This window comes from Opisthocomus hoazin, chromosome 10, assembly GCF_030867145.1.
Source record: "Opisthocomus hoazin isolate bOpiHoa1 chromosome 10, bOpiHoa1.hap1, whole genome shotgun sequence".
NCBI classification, from domain to species: domain Eukaryota; kingdom Metazoa; phylum Chordata; class Aves; order Opisthocomiformes; family Opisthocomidae; genus Opisthocomus; species Opisthocomus hoazin.
In genome coordinates, this window is record NC_134423.1 from 16,460,419 (window position 1) to 16,475,301 (window position 14,883).

At 37.0% G+C, this 14,883-nt stretch overlaps 1 protein-coding gene across 1 annotated transcript in view; it reads left to right on the top strand.

Annotated features, from left to right (window-relative positions):
* MYO1E (myosin IE) overlaps nucleotides 1–14,883 on the top strand; it is a 92,639-nt gene that overhangs the window by 46,161 nt on the left and 31,595 nt on the right. The window contains exons 5-15 of the mRNA XM_075431324.1: nucleotides 432–519; nucleotides 2,155–2,244; nucleotides 3,205–3,336; nucleotides 4,766–4,900; nucleotides 6,110–6,242; nucleotides 9,711–9,907; nucleotides 10,956–11,036; nucleotides 11,416–11,502; nucleotides 12,747–12,833; nucleotides 13,783–13,950; nucleotides 14,714–14,799. Coding sequence (XP_075287439.1) covers nucleotides 432–519; nucleotides 2,155–2,244; nucleotides 3,205–3,336; nucleotides 4,766–4,900; nucleotides 6,110–6,242; nucleotides 9,711–9,907; nucleotides 10,956–11,036; nucleotides 11,416–11,502; nucleotides 12,747–12,833; nucleotides 13,783–13,950; nucleotides 14,714–14,799 — 1,284 coding nt within the window. The remainder of the gene's footprint in view (nucleotides 1–431; nucleotides 520–2,154; nucleotides 2,245–3,204; nucleotides 3,337–4,765; nucleotides 4,901–6,109; nucleotides 6,243–9,710; nucleotides 9,908–10,955; nucleotides 11,037–11,415; nucleotides 11,503–12,746; nucleotides 12,834–13,782; nucleotides 13,951–14,713; nucleotides 14,800–14,883) is intronic.

Here is a 14,883-nt window from a genome sequence, read left to right on the forward strand (position 1 = left end):
AACGAAGTAGGTATCTGGTGTGGCATTCAAAGCTTGGATTTTCGAACGAGTTTTTGTGTTAAGATCTGAAATCCCACTAAATTTGGATGGGAATTGAGTCTGTATGACACTTGCTCTCTTTTGAGCATCTTGGTTAAAGTGTATTTATTTCTCACTTTACATAATTTTCTGACTTTGAAGTCCCATAAGGGTTCTAGTGTCCATGCAAGATGACATATTCAGAATTATTTACTCACATATCCAAGTACCATGCTACAATACTATACCACAGTCTACATATTACCAGCTTACCTGATGTAAATATGATGTATATTTGTTATTATTCATTGTTAAGGTACCTAATCTTGTTTGAAGAAGATAAACGTCAAATTACTCCATTGTAGAGTTATTTGAAAACTAACAGGTACATTTTTGTCTTCCTTTCTTCCTAGTGGGGAAAGTGGTGCTGGAAAGACTGTAGCTGCTAAATATATCATGAGTTATGTCTCCAAAATTTCAGGAGGTGGCCCTAAAGTACAGGTGAGTTGGTCCAGAGTAGTACTGAAGTATAAGCATAGTCTAAAGATTTACTTCAGAGGTCAAATGACAAAGGTCCGTCTTGGCAGACACTGGCAGTCATGAAGCACTCTACTGAAGAAGCTTGTGGGTGAGCAGCTAAGAAATACATACAAGCCCTCAACAGCAGAGAGACAACTGAAGTGGACAGTGAACTGCTTGCTTGCAGATTGCTGGGCTGCCTGTGTGGTGGGAGCCATAGGAGGGAAATCCACAGAAGCAGAATCATCTCTGTGAAAACTTTTGTAGCTCTCATGCTGAATGATGTCTCCAAATTTTTTTTTGTTTGTTGAGGGGTAAAAGGTACTTCAATTACTGTTCTTAACCAGATGAAGAACGACAGCCAATCTCCTTTTAGTAGATGTGTGGTATTTTTCTTCCTGTGATGGCATTCAGTTGAAAACTGCACTGGGGGTTTTGTCACTTCCATTAAATCCAATTTGTATGCATACCTCAGAGAGCCAACACGAGGATCTTCATTGTGTTTTGTGAGGTAATCTAGTCGAATTAGAGTATCTGAAAGCTAGCTGAAACAACAAATAGTTGCTTTTGTTAATAACTATACTATCAGTGTCTGGTCTACCTATCGAAACCTATTAACTAAAGCTAATTGAGTGAATTAGCCATAAAAATTCCCTTAATGATGTTACAATGTAGTTCATTGACTGATAGGCAGTGATAGGTAGGTAGTAGCTGCTTTTATCGGTCTGCTCTTTTTGAGTGCTTACTGTTATTTTTTGCTTTATTGCAGTCTCTGATGTTGAGTATATTCTTTCTGCTTAGTTTTGTGCAACAGTGTTCTGGGAACATTGCAGAGAATAATTCAGTAACCAAGAGAATGATCCAGAGAAAGTATGCATTATGTTATTTTCGGAATAAATATAATCATACTTTATAAGAAAATACTGTGTTTTATTTAAAAGATTCCAGCTTTCTGTACAAAATTAAAAATATTCTTAGTGATTACAGAGTAACAGTTGATGAAGTTGGTAAGTTGCCTTGAGCATTTCTTTTGAAATAAAATTCAGTCTTCTCTTCACAATCCAACATGCATTGGGTTTGTTCCACAGCTAATATCTTGTCCATAATTCCAACTCCTAGAAGAAGACAAAGAGACAATAGTAACACACTTTGTTGTTTTCTAAGACAGCTAGATAGCAGCATCATTGCTTCCGAAACAGGTTGCTGAGCAGGTTGCTAAATTTCATGCTGCTGTGTCTTCATTGGTTGTGGTTCCAGACCCCCAACAAGATTTAAATGCTTATGTGGAAGAAAGAGATGGTTTAAAATCAAGATGATGAAAAAAACAGATCAATTTATTGGCTGTGCAGCTTGGCAGAACTGTGAATAGAAGGACCAGTTTTTAGCCTCAGGCGTTTTGTTCAGTTTTGTAAGATTTTCTTCAAAAAATAGGAACTAGCAGCTCTTAAAAAAAAGACAGATTTGATTCCTTATCTGATCAAGAGGATTTCTTGCAGATGCAGGCTTTCTTGTTTTTGTAATATATAATTTGGATGTCATGGTTTTCTAGAAAATCTGTAAGAACTTTAAAAGTATCTATTTCTGAATCTCTATTTCTCTTGTTTCCTAAAATTTTAGCATGTTAAAGATATTATTCTACAGTCCAACCCTTTACTGGAGGCCTTTGGGAATGCAAAAACTGTACGGAACAACAACTCCAGCCGATTTGTAAGTCCCTCTGCCTTAGAGATTACTTTATTCTTCCAGCTTCTGTGCTGTTACAGAGACAGTATTCAGGAGTATAATATAAATTGACTGTAAGTCAGGTAAATCTGAATAAAATATAAAATATGTTTTCGAACATAAAGTGTATGTAGAGAGGCCTGTATTTTGTTCTGTAGAGGTTGTGCATTTGTTTCTCTTACAAGATATGCTGGTCACAATTTATTTATAAAATGTTCAGTCTGCAAGTAAATATCAGCAACAAACTGACCAGTTTTCCAGATCAGTAAAATATGCGCAGTGATATGTTTTTAAAAACAAAACTTTTTAAAAAATAGATTAAATCATTCTTCGAGTTGTTTGAGGGGAAATGCCTTTACTAATATTTACAGAAAGTAGGCAGGAATTATTTTCAGTCTTTCATTGTAAAGTACACAAGATAATATTGTGAAAAGACTGTTCGCTAGATAACATACTGTAGGTTCCATTTTTAAAAGTTACACATAAACTTTACAAATTTGAGGTTTGTTCCTCAGCCAACGCTAGAGTTAATGCAATTAATGTCTCCCTGAAAGAAAAAGGTAATTGCTTTACCTTGCTTCCGAGCAGAACGCTATGTTTGGCATTGGTCATAAATCTGTTGAAGTTACTTCCCATAGAGGTGAGCCTTATGGTTTCCTTTATACTAAGGAGGAGTCTCGGCGGTGAAAAGAAGCCACTGATTTCCTCTGTACATTTGCATTAACACATGATGTGTTATGCTGAGTCAAGCGCTGTGCAAATGCAGAAAGAAAAAAAGATATGTGATAATTCAAGAATCTAAGCTTAGGTTATACCTTGAGGGACCTGTGTCACTGCATCTGTAAAGATTAAGTATCCTAGAGGACTTCCTTGAGACACCGTACAAGTGCATGATTTCAGATTTGTATTTACTAAGCATTCAGCTGCTTTAATTATTTGTTGCAGGGGAAATACTTTGAAATCCAGTTTAGCCCAGGTGGAGAACCAGATGGAGGGAAAATCTCCAACTTCCTACTGGAAAAATCTCGAGTTGTAATGAGGAATCCTGGAGAGAGGAGTTTTCACATTTTTTACCAGGTCAGAAGTGTATTTTAAATAACTAGGACCAGTGTTTCCTTGTGATAGAGAAGTCATTCTCAATGCAATGAGATTACTGAATGCATACTCAAGAAGATAATCTGGATATCACTGGGAAGCTTGATAGCATGTTAAGACACCATCTAACATAGACCTGCCTAGCTGCCTTTCAGCTCCAGAACAAAAGTACTTCAATATTTCAAAGGCCTTGCTTGGATATTCACTGTGAACTCACACGTGGAAAAGTCCAGTACAATATAATAGAAAATCAGAACTTTCTGGCAGATTTCTTTTTAAACTGGCCTAGACAATTACACCTTCTGTTCTGGAATCCCATAGCACAGCTGTGAAAGAGACATTTGATTCTCAGTGAAGTTTTCTAGGAGATTTAGGATAATATCTATGTGTTGAATCCTCCAAGCATCCCCACTTTTTTGTGTGGTTCAGAAGACTTTTCTGGCCTTCACTGGTCCTTGACATGCAGGTTCCTTATCTGCTGAAGTGCTGTTGATCAAGCTCTACAAAACTAGAGTAAAGATAGGGCATTGTAACTGACTGTAAGAAGCTTCACGTAATGTTGAAGTGCTGTTGCCAGGATGGAAAGCTGAGTTGGAGCTGGAATTGCTCCAGCAGCTGTGCATTCTCCTCTTCTGAGGTATATGAACAATTTGCACTGTCCCACTGATTTTCCACTGTGGCTTGGAGAGGTTTTTTGACACAGGAGTTAAAAGACTATGGACTTTTGACTATTCTCGTCTCAGGTTAGTTTGTTTGTTCCTTCCTATTGCAGCTGTGTCTGTGCACAACTGCATAGACTTTACGTAGGTCTGAGGAGCCTCTCCTCTGGCATCACAGAGAGTACAGGAACCTTTTCTAACTACTCTAGTGTTTATTCTTGGCCCTGTTGCCCTAAATGACGCAAAGAGGTGTGATTGAGCCATGCTTCAAATCAACATAATATTGGAGCAGTTCAAAACTTGCTTAACATATGCTATAGTAAGCATAAAGGATACTTGGCCTCACAATTAGATTCACAAATAATGCTTCCTTAGTATGTTCTTTCTACTCTGCCTGCCTTTCAATAGACATGGACAACACTTTGTTCCTGGGGATTTAGATAATGCATTGCAGATGGAAAACCCACTTTGTCTTATCTTTATGAGGTAAAGATAATGGAAGGTATTTGTGTCAGTCACAATTTTTGCTTTTATTAGATGTGGCAGTTAGAACTAAACCATTCATAGGAATGGGAATGAGAATCTGGTCTTTTGGGTTAAACAATTCACAAAATATTGGAAGGAAACATACCTGGCACAGCACTAGCCATATCTCTCCCAGTAATTTCAGGCTTAGTCATATGTTTCTGACCTGCCTCATCTCTGCTGAACATCACTGTATGATACCTAATTTAGGGTTTTTTATTCTGCAGCTGATTGAAGGGGCTTCATCCGAGCAAAAAAGCAGTCTTGGCATTACCAGCATGGACTACTATTACTATCTGAGTCTCTCTGGGTCCTACAAAGTCGATGACATCAATGACAAATCTGATTTCCAGGAAACACTGGTGAGTTTTTTACGCTATGGTTTGCATAGTGGTGGATGTATGTTCGTTTCATTGCTTATTTGTAGCAAAGACATTGATGTATTAGTGTCGGAATGAGAAATTAATGTAGATATAACAATTACGTTTTACCCTGAGGAGGAGGTATGTCACCCTGGAGAGGTCCTGTGTTGCAGCCTAACAACCCTGAGAAGATAGATACTTTTTATAGAAAGGCGTTTTCTGTTTGTTCCTTTTCAGAAGGGTGCAAATTCAATGAAATTTGATTGAGTGCAGATAATCCGCAGTATGAAAAATGTGAAAATGCAAACACAGTGAGGAACTTACATTAGAAGAAAATATAAAAGCATGCCTTGTTTTAGCTGAATTCTTAGTGACTGATCTTCCATGCCTGTCTAAAACAGTGCAGCTGAAAGGCTGGAGAAAGGCACTTAGAAAGCATAGATCAGGAATATTTTATCCAGTGCTATTGCCAATTCATTGTGTGACCTTTACGCAAGTCGTGTCAACTTGCGGGTCTCCTGTTATTAGAAATTTATTATTTAAAATAAGCATATTAAAATATCTTCTTACTGATATATGTAGCGCATTTAAACACCTAAAGAAAATAATTGTTACTGTTGTATTCTAGGTAATTTGGTATTTTATAAAAACGGTCAGTTGAGAAGACATTCTATAAATTACCATGTACTCTAAACTCCAAACCCCATTGTTGTTGTGGAGTATTTTCTAGGAAGTGATTGAAATTCACAGGCTAAGCCAGATAGACTGTACTGTTTTTTAGAGTCATTGAGTATAGCTTCACAGTTCCTAGTCTCAGTGGATAAACTGTCTGTGTAGAAGGAATAAAATTCTTGTCTCCTAAGTTCATTGTTTCCCATTTTGCAAGGAAACTATTTATTTTTAGTGTGACACTTAAGAGCAGGTGCTTGGTTTTTAGTAAATTTATTTTTTCCAGAATTTATTTTGCTAACACGTATTCTAAATGGTGTAGATGCTTCTTTATTAATCAAAAAAATATGAAAATGCTGAGGCAGGACATCTGGTACCTTCTGAAATTTCAGTGTGGCCTGTAATGAAATTTGGTTGCCTTAGATATTTGAAATGTTTTGAAAAAGTGAAATTTTTAACATCAAAATTTAAAAAGGACTTTTATGGCATGAGTTGTTGAACAGATTCTTTGACTGATTCAATTTTTTTTTTTCTTCCCAGCATGCAATGAATGTGATTGGGATCTTTGCAGAGGAGCAGGCATTGGTGCTGCAGATAGTGGCAGGGATACTGCATTTGGGAAACATCAGCTTCAAAGAAGTTGGCAACTATGCAGGCGTGGAAAGTGAGGAGTGTAAGTACCTCTGGAAACTGTTACAGAATTAGCAGTGAGCTGAAACCCAAATGGTATAAGGTGAACTGCAATCTTGAGCTGCTTATCCACAGTGCATCATTTCTTACGGTGCGAGGCTGCTAATTTAGATTCTCTTCCAAAGCCAATGGTACTGAGGCCCCAGTTTTGTCTTGTACAATGCCACAGACTTAACAGGAGTTTTGAATTTAAGAAATAGTTTTCCAGCCATTGAGTATGAAATAATAGAAATTGTGAGAAATGCTTTCAAGCACACTTGAACTGTGCTCCGTTCAATGCATCAGCACGCATTCATAAAAACATTTATGTTTCATATGTGATTTGTCTGACCTCGTTGCCATGTGAAAGCAGCTACCGAATTGTGGAGTGTCCCCGGCCTCAGGTACACAGTCAGCACTCAGGCATATATATGTACAGCCAGAAGAGCTGCCTTGAAGACAGAAATTCAGAATTGAATTGAAATGGAGAATTTACATACTACAGTTTTGTTCCTTGTCTCAAATTTCTCAGCCCATACCTCATTATTAGGTAGATGTACTGAGTATCTGTTTCCCTGTTATTTGCTTATGCACTCTCCTTGTCCTTCACCTCTTGCTGCTGTTCCATATCGGCTAGGCCTGCATCAGCAAGGATGTTGAAAGATTAATGGAGCTTGAATTTTAAACATTTTTGCCGTTATTTATATCTTGCATCTAATGTTGATTTTACACTACCTTGCTAGCTTAAGGACAGAGTGGATAAGCACAACATATGTAGTAGCTTGTATGTATTTCTGTCTGTTCTCTGAACTCTTATTTCAGAGTGGTCCTTATGTTTAGGAAAACTGCATTTGTTTAGTTTTAGGTTAAGTTAAATATGAATAAAGTATCTTGTGCACTCATCATCCCTCGCAACTGTATTAGTACTTTCCTGCTATTTAAGAAATTGGGAAATAAAAATTATGAACTTTTATCCTTAATTTCTTAATTTGAGAGAGTAGTAAGTGAACGCATAGAAAAATGTTTTGTAGCATTTTATACATCCAAAGAAAAGTACAGGATTTTTTACGTGCCTTATGATTCCAAATGAGCTACTGTGCTTCCATTTAAATCACACTATTAAATCTTTCAGTGAAGTCAAGACATTTAATAACCAGATGAGATAGATACAGTGTGTTGCATCAAAAAATAACAAACTAAAAAGATGAGTCAAAAATAAGTTGGTGAATGTGACTGTATTTCTATGATGAGCCATCTACACCATATTTCTCTTGCTTACTGGGATATAAATACAGCAGTTGTGTATGAATAATACATTGAAAAAATTAGCAGATAGAATGCATATAGAATTTATTCATAAAAATACTGCATTTTAAAGAACCAGAGAAGAACTAGCAATGTCTAGTACAATTTCTGCATTATGAAGTTGAAAATTTCTCTTTCCATTAATCTTCCCGCCAGTTTACTGTTTGTCCTAGCCAAGTAAATAGTAAAGCGTTTATAGCCTGGATAGCTATGAAAGATAAAACACGGTGAAAGACCACTGATAAGTCCTGCTTTTCATAAGTCCAAAATAATAAAAAGTTTTAAGAATTTGTTCAGTAGTGTTCTTGTTATTATACAGCCAATTGCAGAAAAACACACACAGGCTGTTCTTCAAGACACCAAAAACTCTAGTCTTTTACTGTGAGGCTGAATCAAATCCATACACACTATTCTTGACAGACATTTAGACAAATACTTCTTTAAAACTGCCAGCAATTAGTCTACTGTCTGTTACAGTGCTTGATTATATTAATAGTTGGAAAAAAAAATTCTAATTTTTTATTCTAAATCTTCCATGTTGCAAATCATGCCAAATACTCCTTGTTCTCTCCTGGATGCAGAAAACAATTTAAACCACCCCCCTTCACACTTGCATTGCACCGAAAGATTTGTTTTACACTTTGTGAAAACTGATGGTGTGAACCTAGTCTTTTTCAGCCTTTCTTCACAGATTATATTTCAAACTCTTCCACAGAATGCTATTGATTACTCTTTGAGAATCATTTTTTCAATTACATGCATATCCTGCTTTATAGTAATTTCTAGACAGTAAGTTTATGGTCCCTAACTAGGGAACATAATTGGGCATCTCAAGAATGTGAAGTTACATCAAGTCACGTCCAGCTAGTCTTCCTTTACAGTAAGTGATTAGCACTGTGAAGGAAATTTCAGAGGTGTGCGTGGTGGTTCTTACCATTATGCTATCTTCATAAATTCTTACAGTGGTATTGGCTAAATACTTATTCTGGCATCTTTACAGTATATGTGAGCGTATTTGGTCTGTAATTACCTACATTCTTCTCCATTTTAAAGTGTATGATGTTTGACCTTTCCATGTGTTCTTCAACCTTAGCTGTTGGTGAGTTACCAGAGAAGTTGCCAGTGACTCAACTTTGGTTAGTTGTGTGATTCCTAGTACCCTAGGGTAAATTTACATCAGCTTGCTGATGGTAATGAATCAGATTTGAGAAAGCTGGCAGTTATTTGCAGTTTTAAAAATAATTTTGGATTAATGTACTGAAGGGTTTAGCAAAATCATGCTGTGGCATTACAGATGTGTGAAGCACGAGTGGCTGCTGCCTTAGTGATTATTTTTCATCCTCCTCACACCAGTAAAGTAGAGCTGAAAGCAGTGGGACACGAAGGAAACACTGTTAGAGGATTATGTGGTTTAGCAGAGGTGCAATACCAACTCCTACAGCTGCCCTTGGGAGCTGTTTCCATATGCTTTCAAGCCATTTCTCTTTTTCCGTTCCTTAAGGTGTGTGACACCTGCAGCTAACATCTGCACCATGTGCGAAGAATGCGAAGAATACTAGACTTGTGGCTGCTTATTGCACGGATGTATTTTTCTGCTTAACTTTTAAACAAGGGAAAACAGAATTTGTAAATTACTTCCAGAATAAGGGGTTAAAAAAATCAAATAAAAGGCAAGGTGATTGAAAAGTTTTTGCAATATCCTAACTTAGAAGAAGAAAGGGAAAAAATGCTGGGAAACAATAGCATATTCTTTATTATATTGTAAATGTTTCATGTTTTTAGAAAGAATTTTCAGTGATATTTAATGTGTGAGCTCTATGTTTTATTTCCATCTCCTCCAAGAGCAATTTGTTTGAACCACATACTTCAAAACTATGACCTAAGCCAGCTTGCGTGTTTGAAGGACTGAAAGTACAGAAATAGCTGCCTATTTTACTTCAAGGTGGTTTATCTTAATTGAAATCCATGTAAGTAGAGAGTTGAAAATGTCCTTGGGGAGCTTAGGGAAATTTTAAAGACATCAACCTCACCTCTTTTTAAGCTGCATGCCCTGTGAGGTTTATTACTGCTGATTGTTATTAGACAAGTAGCTAATTTTTTTTTTTCCTTCATTCTGTGTTGGTTTAGCCTGTAAGTCATAATCCAGCAACCCTGATCTTTCTTGCAGTTTTGGCTTTCCCTGCTTTTCTCCTGGGAATTAACCAGGACCGCCTAAAGGAGAAACTGACCAGCAGACAGATGGACAGCAAGTGGGGAGGCAAATCTGAGTCCATTAATGTAACGCTAAATGTGGAACAAGCCTGCTACACCAGGGATGCACTGGCCAAGGCCCTTCATTCCCGTGTTTTTGATTACTTGGTGGATGTAAGTTGGATTTGCCTCATTCTGCTGAAGTATCAAAACAAGTACAAGTACACTAGGAATGCTCACTGCAGTGCTTTTCTTGTCTGTCATTTCTGCCACACAGTATGTTTCTTTGCCTAAATGTGAGCAGCGGCACGGAGCAGCATAGTGGGAGTGTGACCATAGATATCAAATACAAGGCACTGATTATATTACAAATGCTACACTGTCTTTGAAGCAAATGAGCTGTGCTTTCAGTACTATATTTGCTCAGTCTTGTGCCACAACTATCCCATACGATATTCTGACATCTTCCTGTCGGCATCCTTACTTCTCTGAGTCTTACTTTCTCCTACGTAGCTGGGCATTTTCAGATGAGCTGAATTAGTGGGTTATGGTCCCCTGCTCTCTTACCTCACTTCTCTGCAAAGAACCCCTTCAGCATCCTGATGTTGTGGCATTGGAGAAAATGGTCAAATTCCATTCTCCATGCTGAAATACTCTCTTGTTCAGAATGAGACCCTGGGCTGGATTTGTGGGGTAGAAAGCTTACCTTTGGCCACAGATACTGGCTAGATGAAGCAGAAGCCACCATGGAGAAGACACTGCTAGTGTCTCAGAAAGCGCTCTCATCATGACAGTTCTGTAATCCCACTATGTGCCTGTACCAGCACTGACAGCGTAAATTAGGGGAGTGCAGAAATAGGTGAAAAGATTCATGGTACCATCTGCAGAATGCATCAAATATCAGACTTAAAGCTGTTCTTTTTTTGTTGGCTCCTTTTCTTTAACTGAGCCAGTTACACCAAAGGGGAAAGATTTTTACAAACAGTAGATTCAAAGGCTCACTAAGCTGGAAAACAGAATAGTATACTGTTCATTCCCTAGCTGTTAATAATGCTTTATTAAAAAGTAAAAGTAAAATACCCTATTACAAATATTTGTATTCCATTCAGATATGTTCTTTCTGAAGAAACCAAATATTTTTGTATAAAGAGTTAAGGATATGTATAAATATTTAAAATACATAAACTACACTTTGTTTTACATTTTGTTTCTGTTTTATTAGTCTATTAATAAGGCTATGGAGAAGGACCATGAAGAATACAACATTGGTGTCCTTGACATTTATGGTTTTGAAATATTCCAGGTAAGGCAATGCTATACTCAGGGTTTGAGCTGATCTGACGTGCGAGAGTTTTTTGTTATTTAGAGGGGAAGAAATCCAAAAGAGAGAAAAGCCAAATCCTGTGGCCAGAATAAAAGCAAAAAAACCCCAACCTGGCTTCCTGGACATTGAATTCGCACTCGTAATGTCTCACTTAATAAACATGAAGTATTGAAGAAACTTCAAAGAAACTAGGTCATTGATCTTAAAAGAAAGATCTGAGATTACACAGAACGTCTATAAAGCCAGCACCCCATCCATCACTGACAGTGTTTCTTTGAAGCTTATTGCCAGCATAAGAGCTAAGAATGATTGTACATAAAGCACGAGACTAATTTTTAAATTGTTTCCTTTTCTATAGAAAAACGGTTTTGAACAGTTCTGCATCAACTTTGTTAATGAAAAACTCCAGCAGATTTTTATTGAACTGACACTGAAGGCAGAACAGGTAACCAGAAATTTATTATTTTCGAACTCATAAATGAGCTATTGCTTTTTCAAATGGTGGAAAAATTGAGTTTCATCATCTGCTAACAATAAAATTTGCCTTGTTAATCAAGACAAAGAAAAAACCCATTGTTGTTGGCTAACCCTAGGACTGTAAACCACATCAGCTACAGACATTTATTCTCTAATAGAGTGGTACAGCAGTGAGTCCATCATACAGTGTACTAATGCAGTCATATGACTCTGCCCAGACTTGCTGCATATTCTGACTCATTGACAGAAGTGGAAAACTGCGGCTTGGTTCCATCCCTGTGCTTTCGTTGGACATGACACACAGTTAAACGGGAATACTTTTCTTAATTTCCTCCACACCCTTTTTTTGTTTTTAAATATATGTATGAATGAAATAATTACTGAAACAATTACAAAAATACCTCCGAAAGTATTTGCAGTTCTCTGCTCACAGTCTTACTGCAAAATCTCACTTTACATGAATGTGAGCTTCTGCATGGGAGGGCAGACAGAATGCAGCTAAGACAGAAGCAGTGTGTACAGTATGAGCTCAGGCCTGGCACCAACTTCAGGACAGTGTTTTCAAGAATGCGCATACACAATTGTCTTTGTATAAAAGTAACTGATCATAGCAGTTGAGTACACGAATCACCTGCTAAGTGTCTAGCTGAATGCATATGTATGCAACTGAGTGGGTCAAATTAATCAAATTTTAGTACGAAATTTTTCCCCATCAGTCTCTAGATGTCTTTATGGTTACAGTAATTGCATACAGAAATAAAAAGCAGAGCTATGTCTCCATTTCATGTGCGTTACTAAATGTGTTGTTTTGGGGGTCTGATCCTTGATGTGCCTGTCACAATCTTAGTTTTTAAAATAGATTAGGCTATGGATGCTTGGGTAAACTGTCAAGATACTATAAAAGTCACTTTGTTACTATTTGTGAAGTGCTTTGACAATAAATGTACTGATAAAATCTTCCTACTCTTCTCAGTAACTACTCAAGGGCTATGAATGACGAAAGAATGTGTGGGGAGAACAGAGGAGGATTCCGATTCATCTCTTCTGCAGTAGAGAGCTGGATTTAACTATCTTAGGGTTATTTCTCCCACATCCCCCCAGTCATACATCTGACAAGTCTTTCTGAATATGGGTAGTGCAGAGTTTGTGTATGTGTAGTGCATTGCAAATCTAGTGCAAAGGAATATTTGCATCTTTCTTTGTACTTAACAGGAAGAATATGTGCAAGAAGGAATTAGATGGACACCAATAGATTACTTTAACAACAAAATAGTGTGTGACCTCATAGAGAACAAAGTGGTAAGTATGTAAAACAAACAGATGAAAAAAAACAACAAGATTTTTCTCTAAAATATTTGGGCAGCTGCTTTGCTGTCAAGAACATTCATAGGAAAAATGCAAATACTGTTGTTCACTTACTGAGTCATACTAAGCCTATATATAAATGTTACATAAGATGTCTTTAAGAGCTCTAAGATACATGTCATCTAAGATATGTTATCTAAGATACTGATCAAAAAGAGAACCATAAGATAGCATGATTAATACGTGACTAAAAAATGCAATGATGGAAATTAAAATTTTATCCACCTAAATTTATCATGAACTTCAAGACATATTCTACTGTACATCAGATAAGGCTCTCTGTGTCCCTGGGAGATGTATTTCCATTTGGGGAAGCTACAGTACCAGCTTCCTTTGAGCTACTGTTGCAAATAAAGCAGAAACGAGTGAAGAGGCATTACGAAGTGCTGTAGATAAAATAAATTTTGTGTCTTTGCTCCACAGAACGTTCTGCAGTTTAAAGTCCTAATGTTCTTGTTTGTGCTGATAATAAATGTTGAGTTGTCCTTTAGGACAGAAGTAGATTGTTTTTCAGCAGTACTCATGTAAGACATAATTTAACAGTAGTTCAAGTGCTATAGTGACTTGGCGCTTAAATGCATATCAAATTTTGCCCATCTCCTGTCTGTGTCAGGATAACTAAAATGAGTTTTCCCCATCATTTCCCACTGTCACTATCATTACGCAAACTGGCATCTCTCCTTAAACTATTTGCATGCTTGTGTACAAATTGATCTCTACTGTGAACTCTACTGATTGGGGGGTAATTCTTTCTGCGGTGACTTTGCTCTAGTGTTTTTGTAGCAAAGATAATTTTCTGTTTGGGGGGAAAAAAGTGGCATCAGTTTTTTCTCTTGTGACTTCTTTTGCTGTTTTTTTTTTTTATTCCTTTTCCATGCATTAGAATCCCCCAGGGATTATGAGCATTTTAGATGATGTGTGTGCCACAATGCATGCAGTGGGAGAAGGAGCTGACCAAACACTGCTTCAAAAACTCCAGATGCAGATTGGGACTCATGAACATTTCAACAGCTGGAACCAGGGATTTATCATTCATCACTATGCTGGAAAGGTAATGTGGAAAATCGTCACTGAATTCTGCATAATGTATTTATAAATTGAAAGGACAGTAATAAAAGGAAGGGGGAAGCCCTGTAGAGAGCTGTGTTGGTTTTAAATAGCCAGACTATTTCAGAAGACATTGTCCTCCCTTCACAGTGTAGGGAGCTTAGAACAAATATGCCCTAACATATGTCCCTTCCTTAGGAGAGATGAGTCTCGGACTTGCTGCTATCAAACATACTAACCAGAACTTAGTATTAGATGTAATAAATAAGTTCCCCTAATTTTTTATTAATTATAATCATAATTGTTGGTTTTAGTAGCAGTAAATTTAAAGAATTCACATGTAAAAATGATGCTTAGGTAATGATATACCAATAAAACTGGGAATATAATGTGCAGTGCTGTCTTCTTTGGGTATGTTTCTCAGACTATTCATAATTTCCTGCATTTATAGTTAGTAAACTCTTATTATGCACAGTTTTTTCTTCAGTGAAATTCAGTATTAAATTCACTTGTGTCATATTCCATTCACTAGCTCCATAACAGTCTTTTTCACTGAACTTAAATATATGGATGAATTCCCTTTATGTTTGTTATGAAAGAATTAACTAATAATGTATGCAAGGATTTAGTGATCATTGTAGTATCTTTAAGTTATACCAGACTAACCAAAAAGTTCAGAACAGCTACTGGTGAGGACAGAATTTAAATTTACTTTAATTATCGGGTTCTCAACTTACCACAAACAATCAATTTCCACCTTGGCCCAGGTATCTTATGATATGGATGGATTCTGCGAGAGAAATCGGGATGTTCTTTTCATGGACTTGATTGAACTCATGCAGAGCAGTGATTTGTACGTAAGCAAAACTTGCTTAAAGCTAGGACTAACGTGTTAGTTCAGATGGATGCAGAGGGCCTGACTTCTCTACTTCGCAAC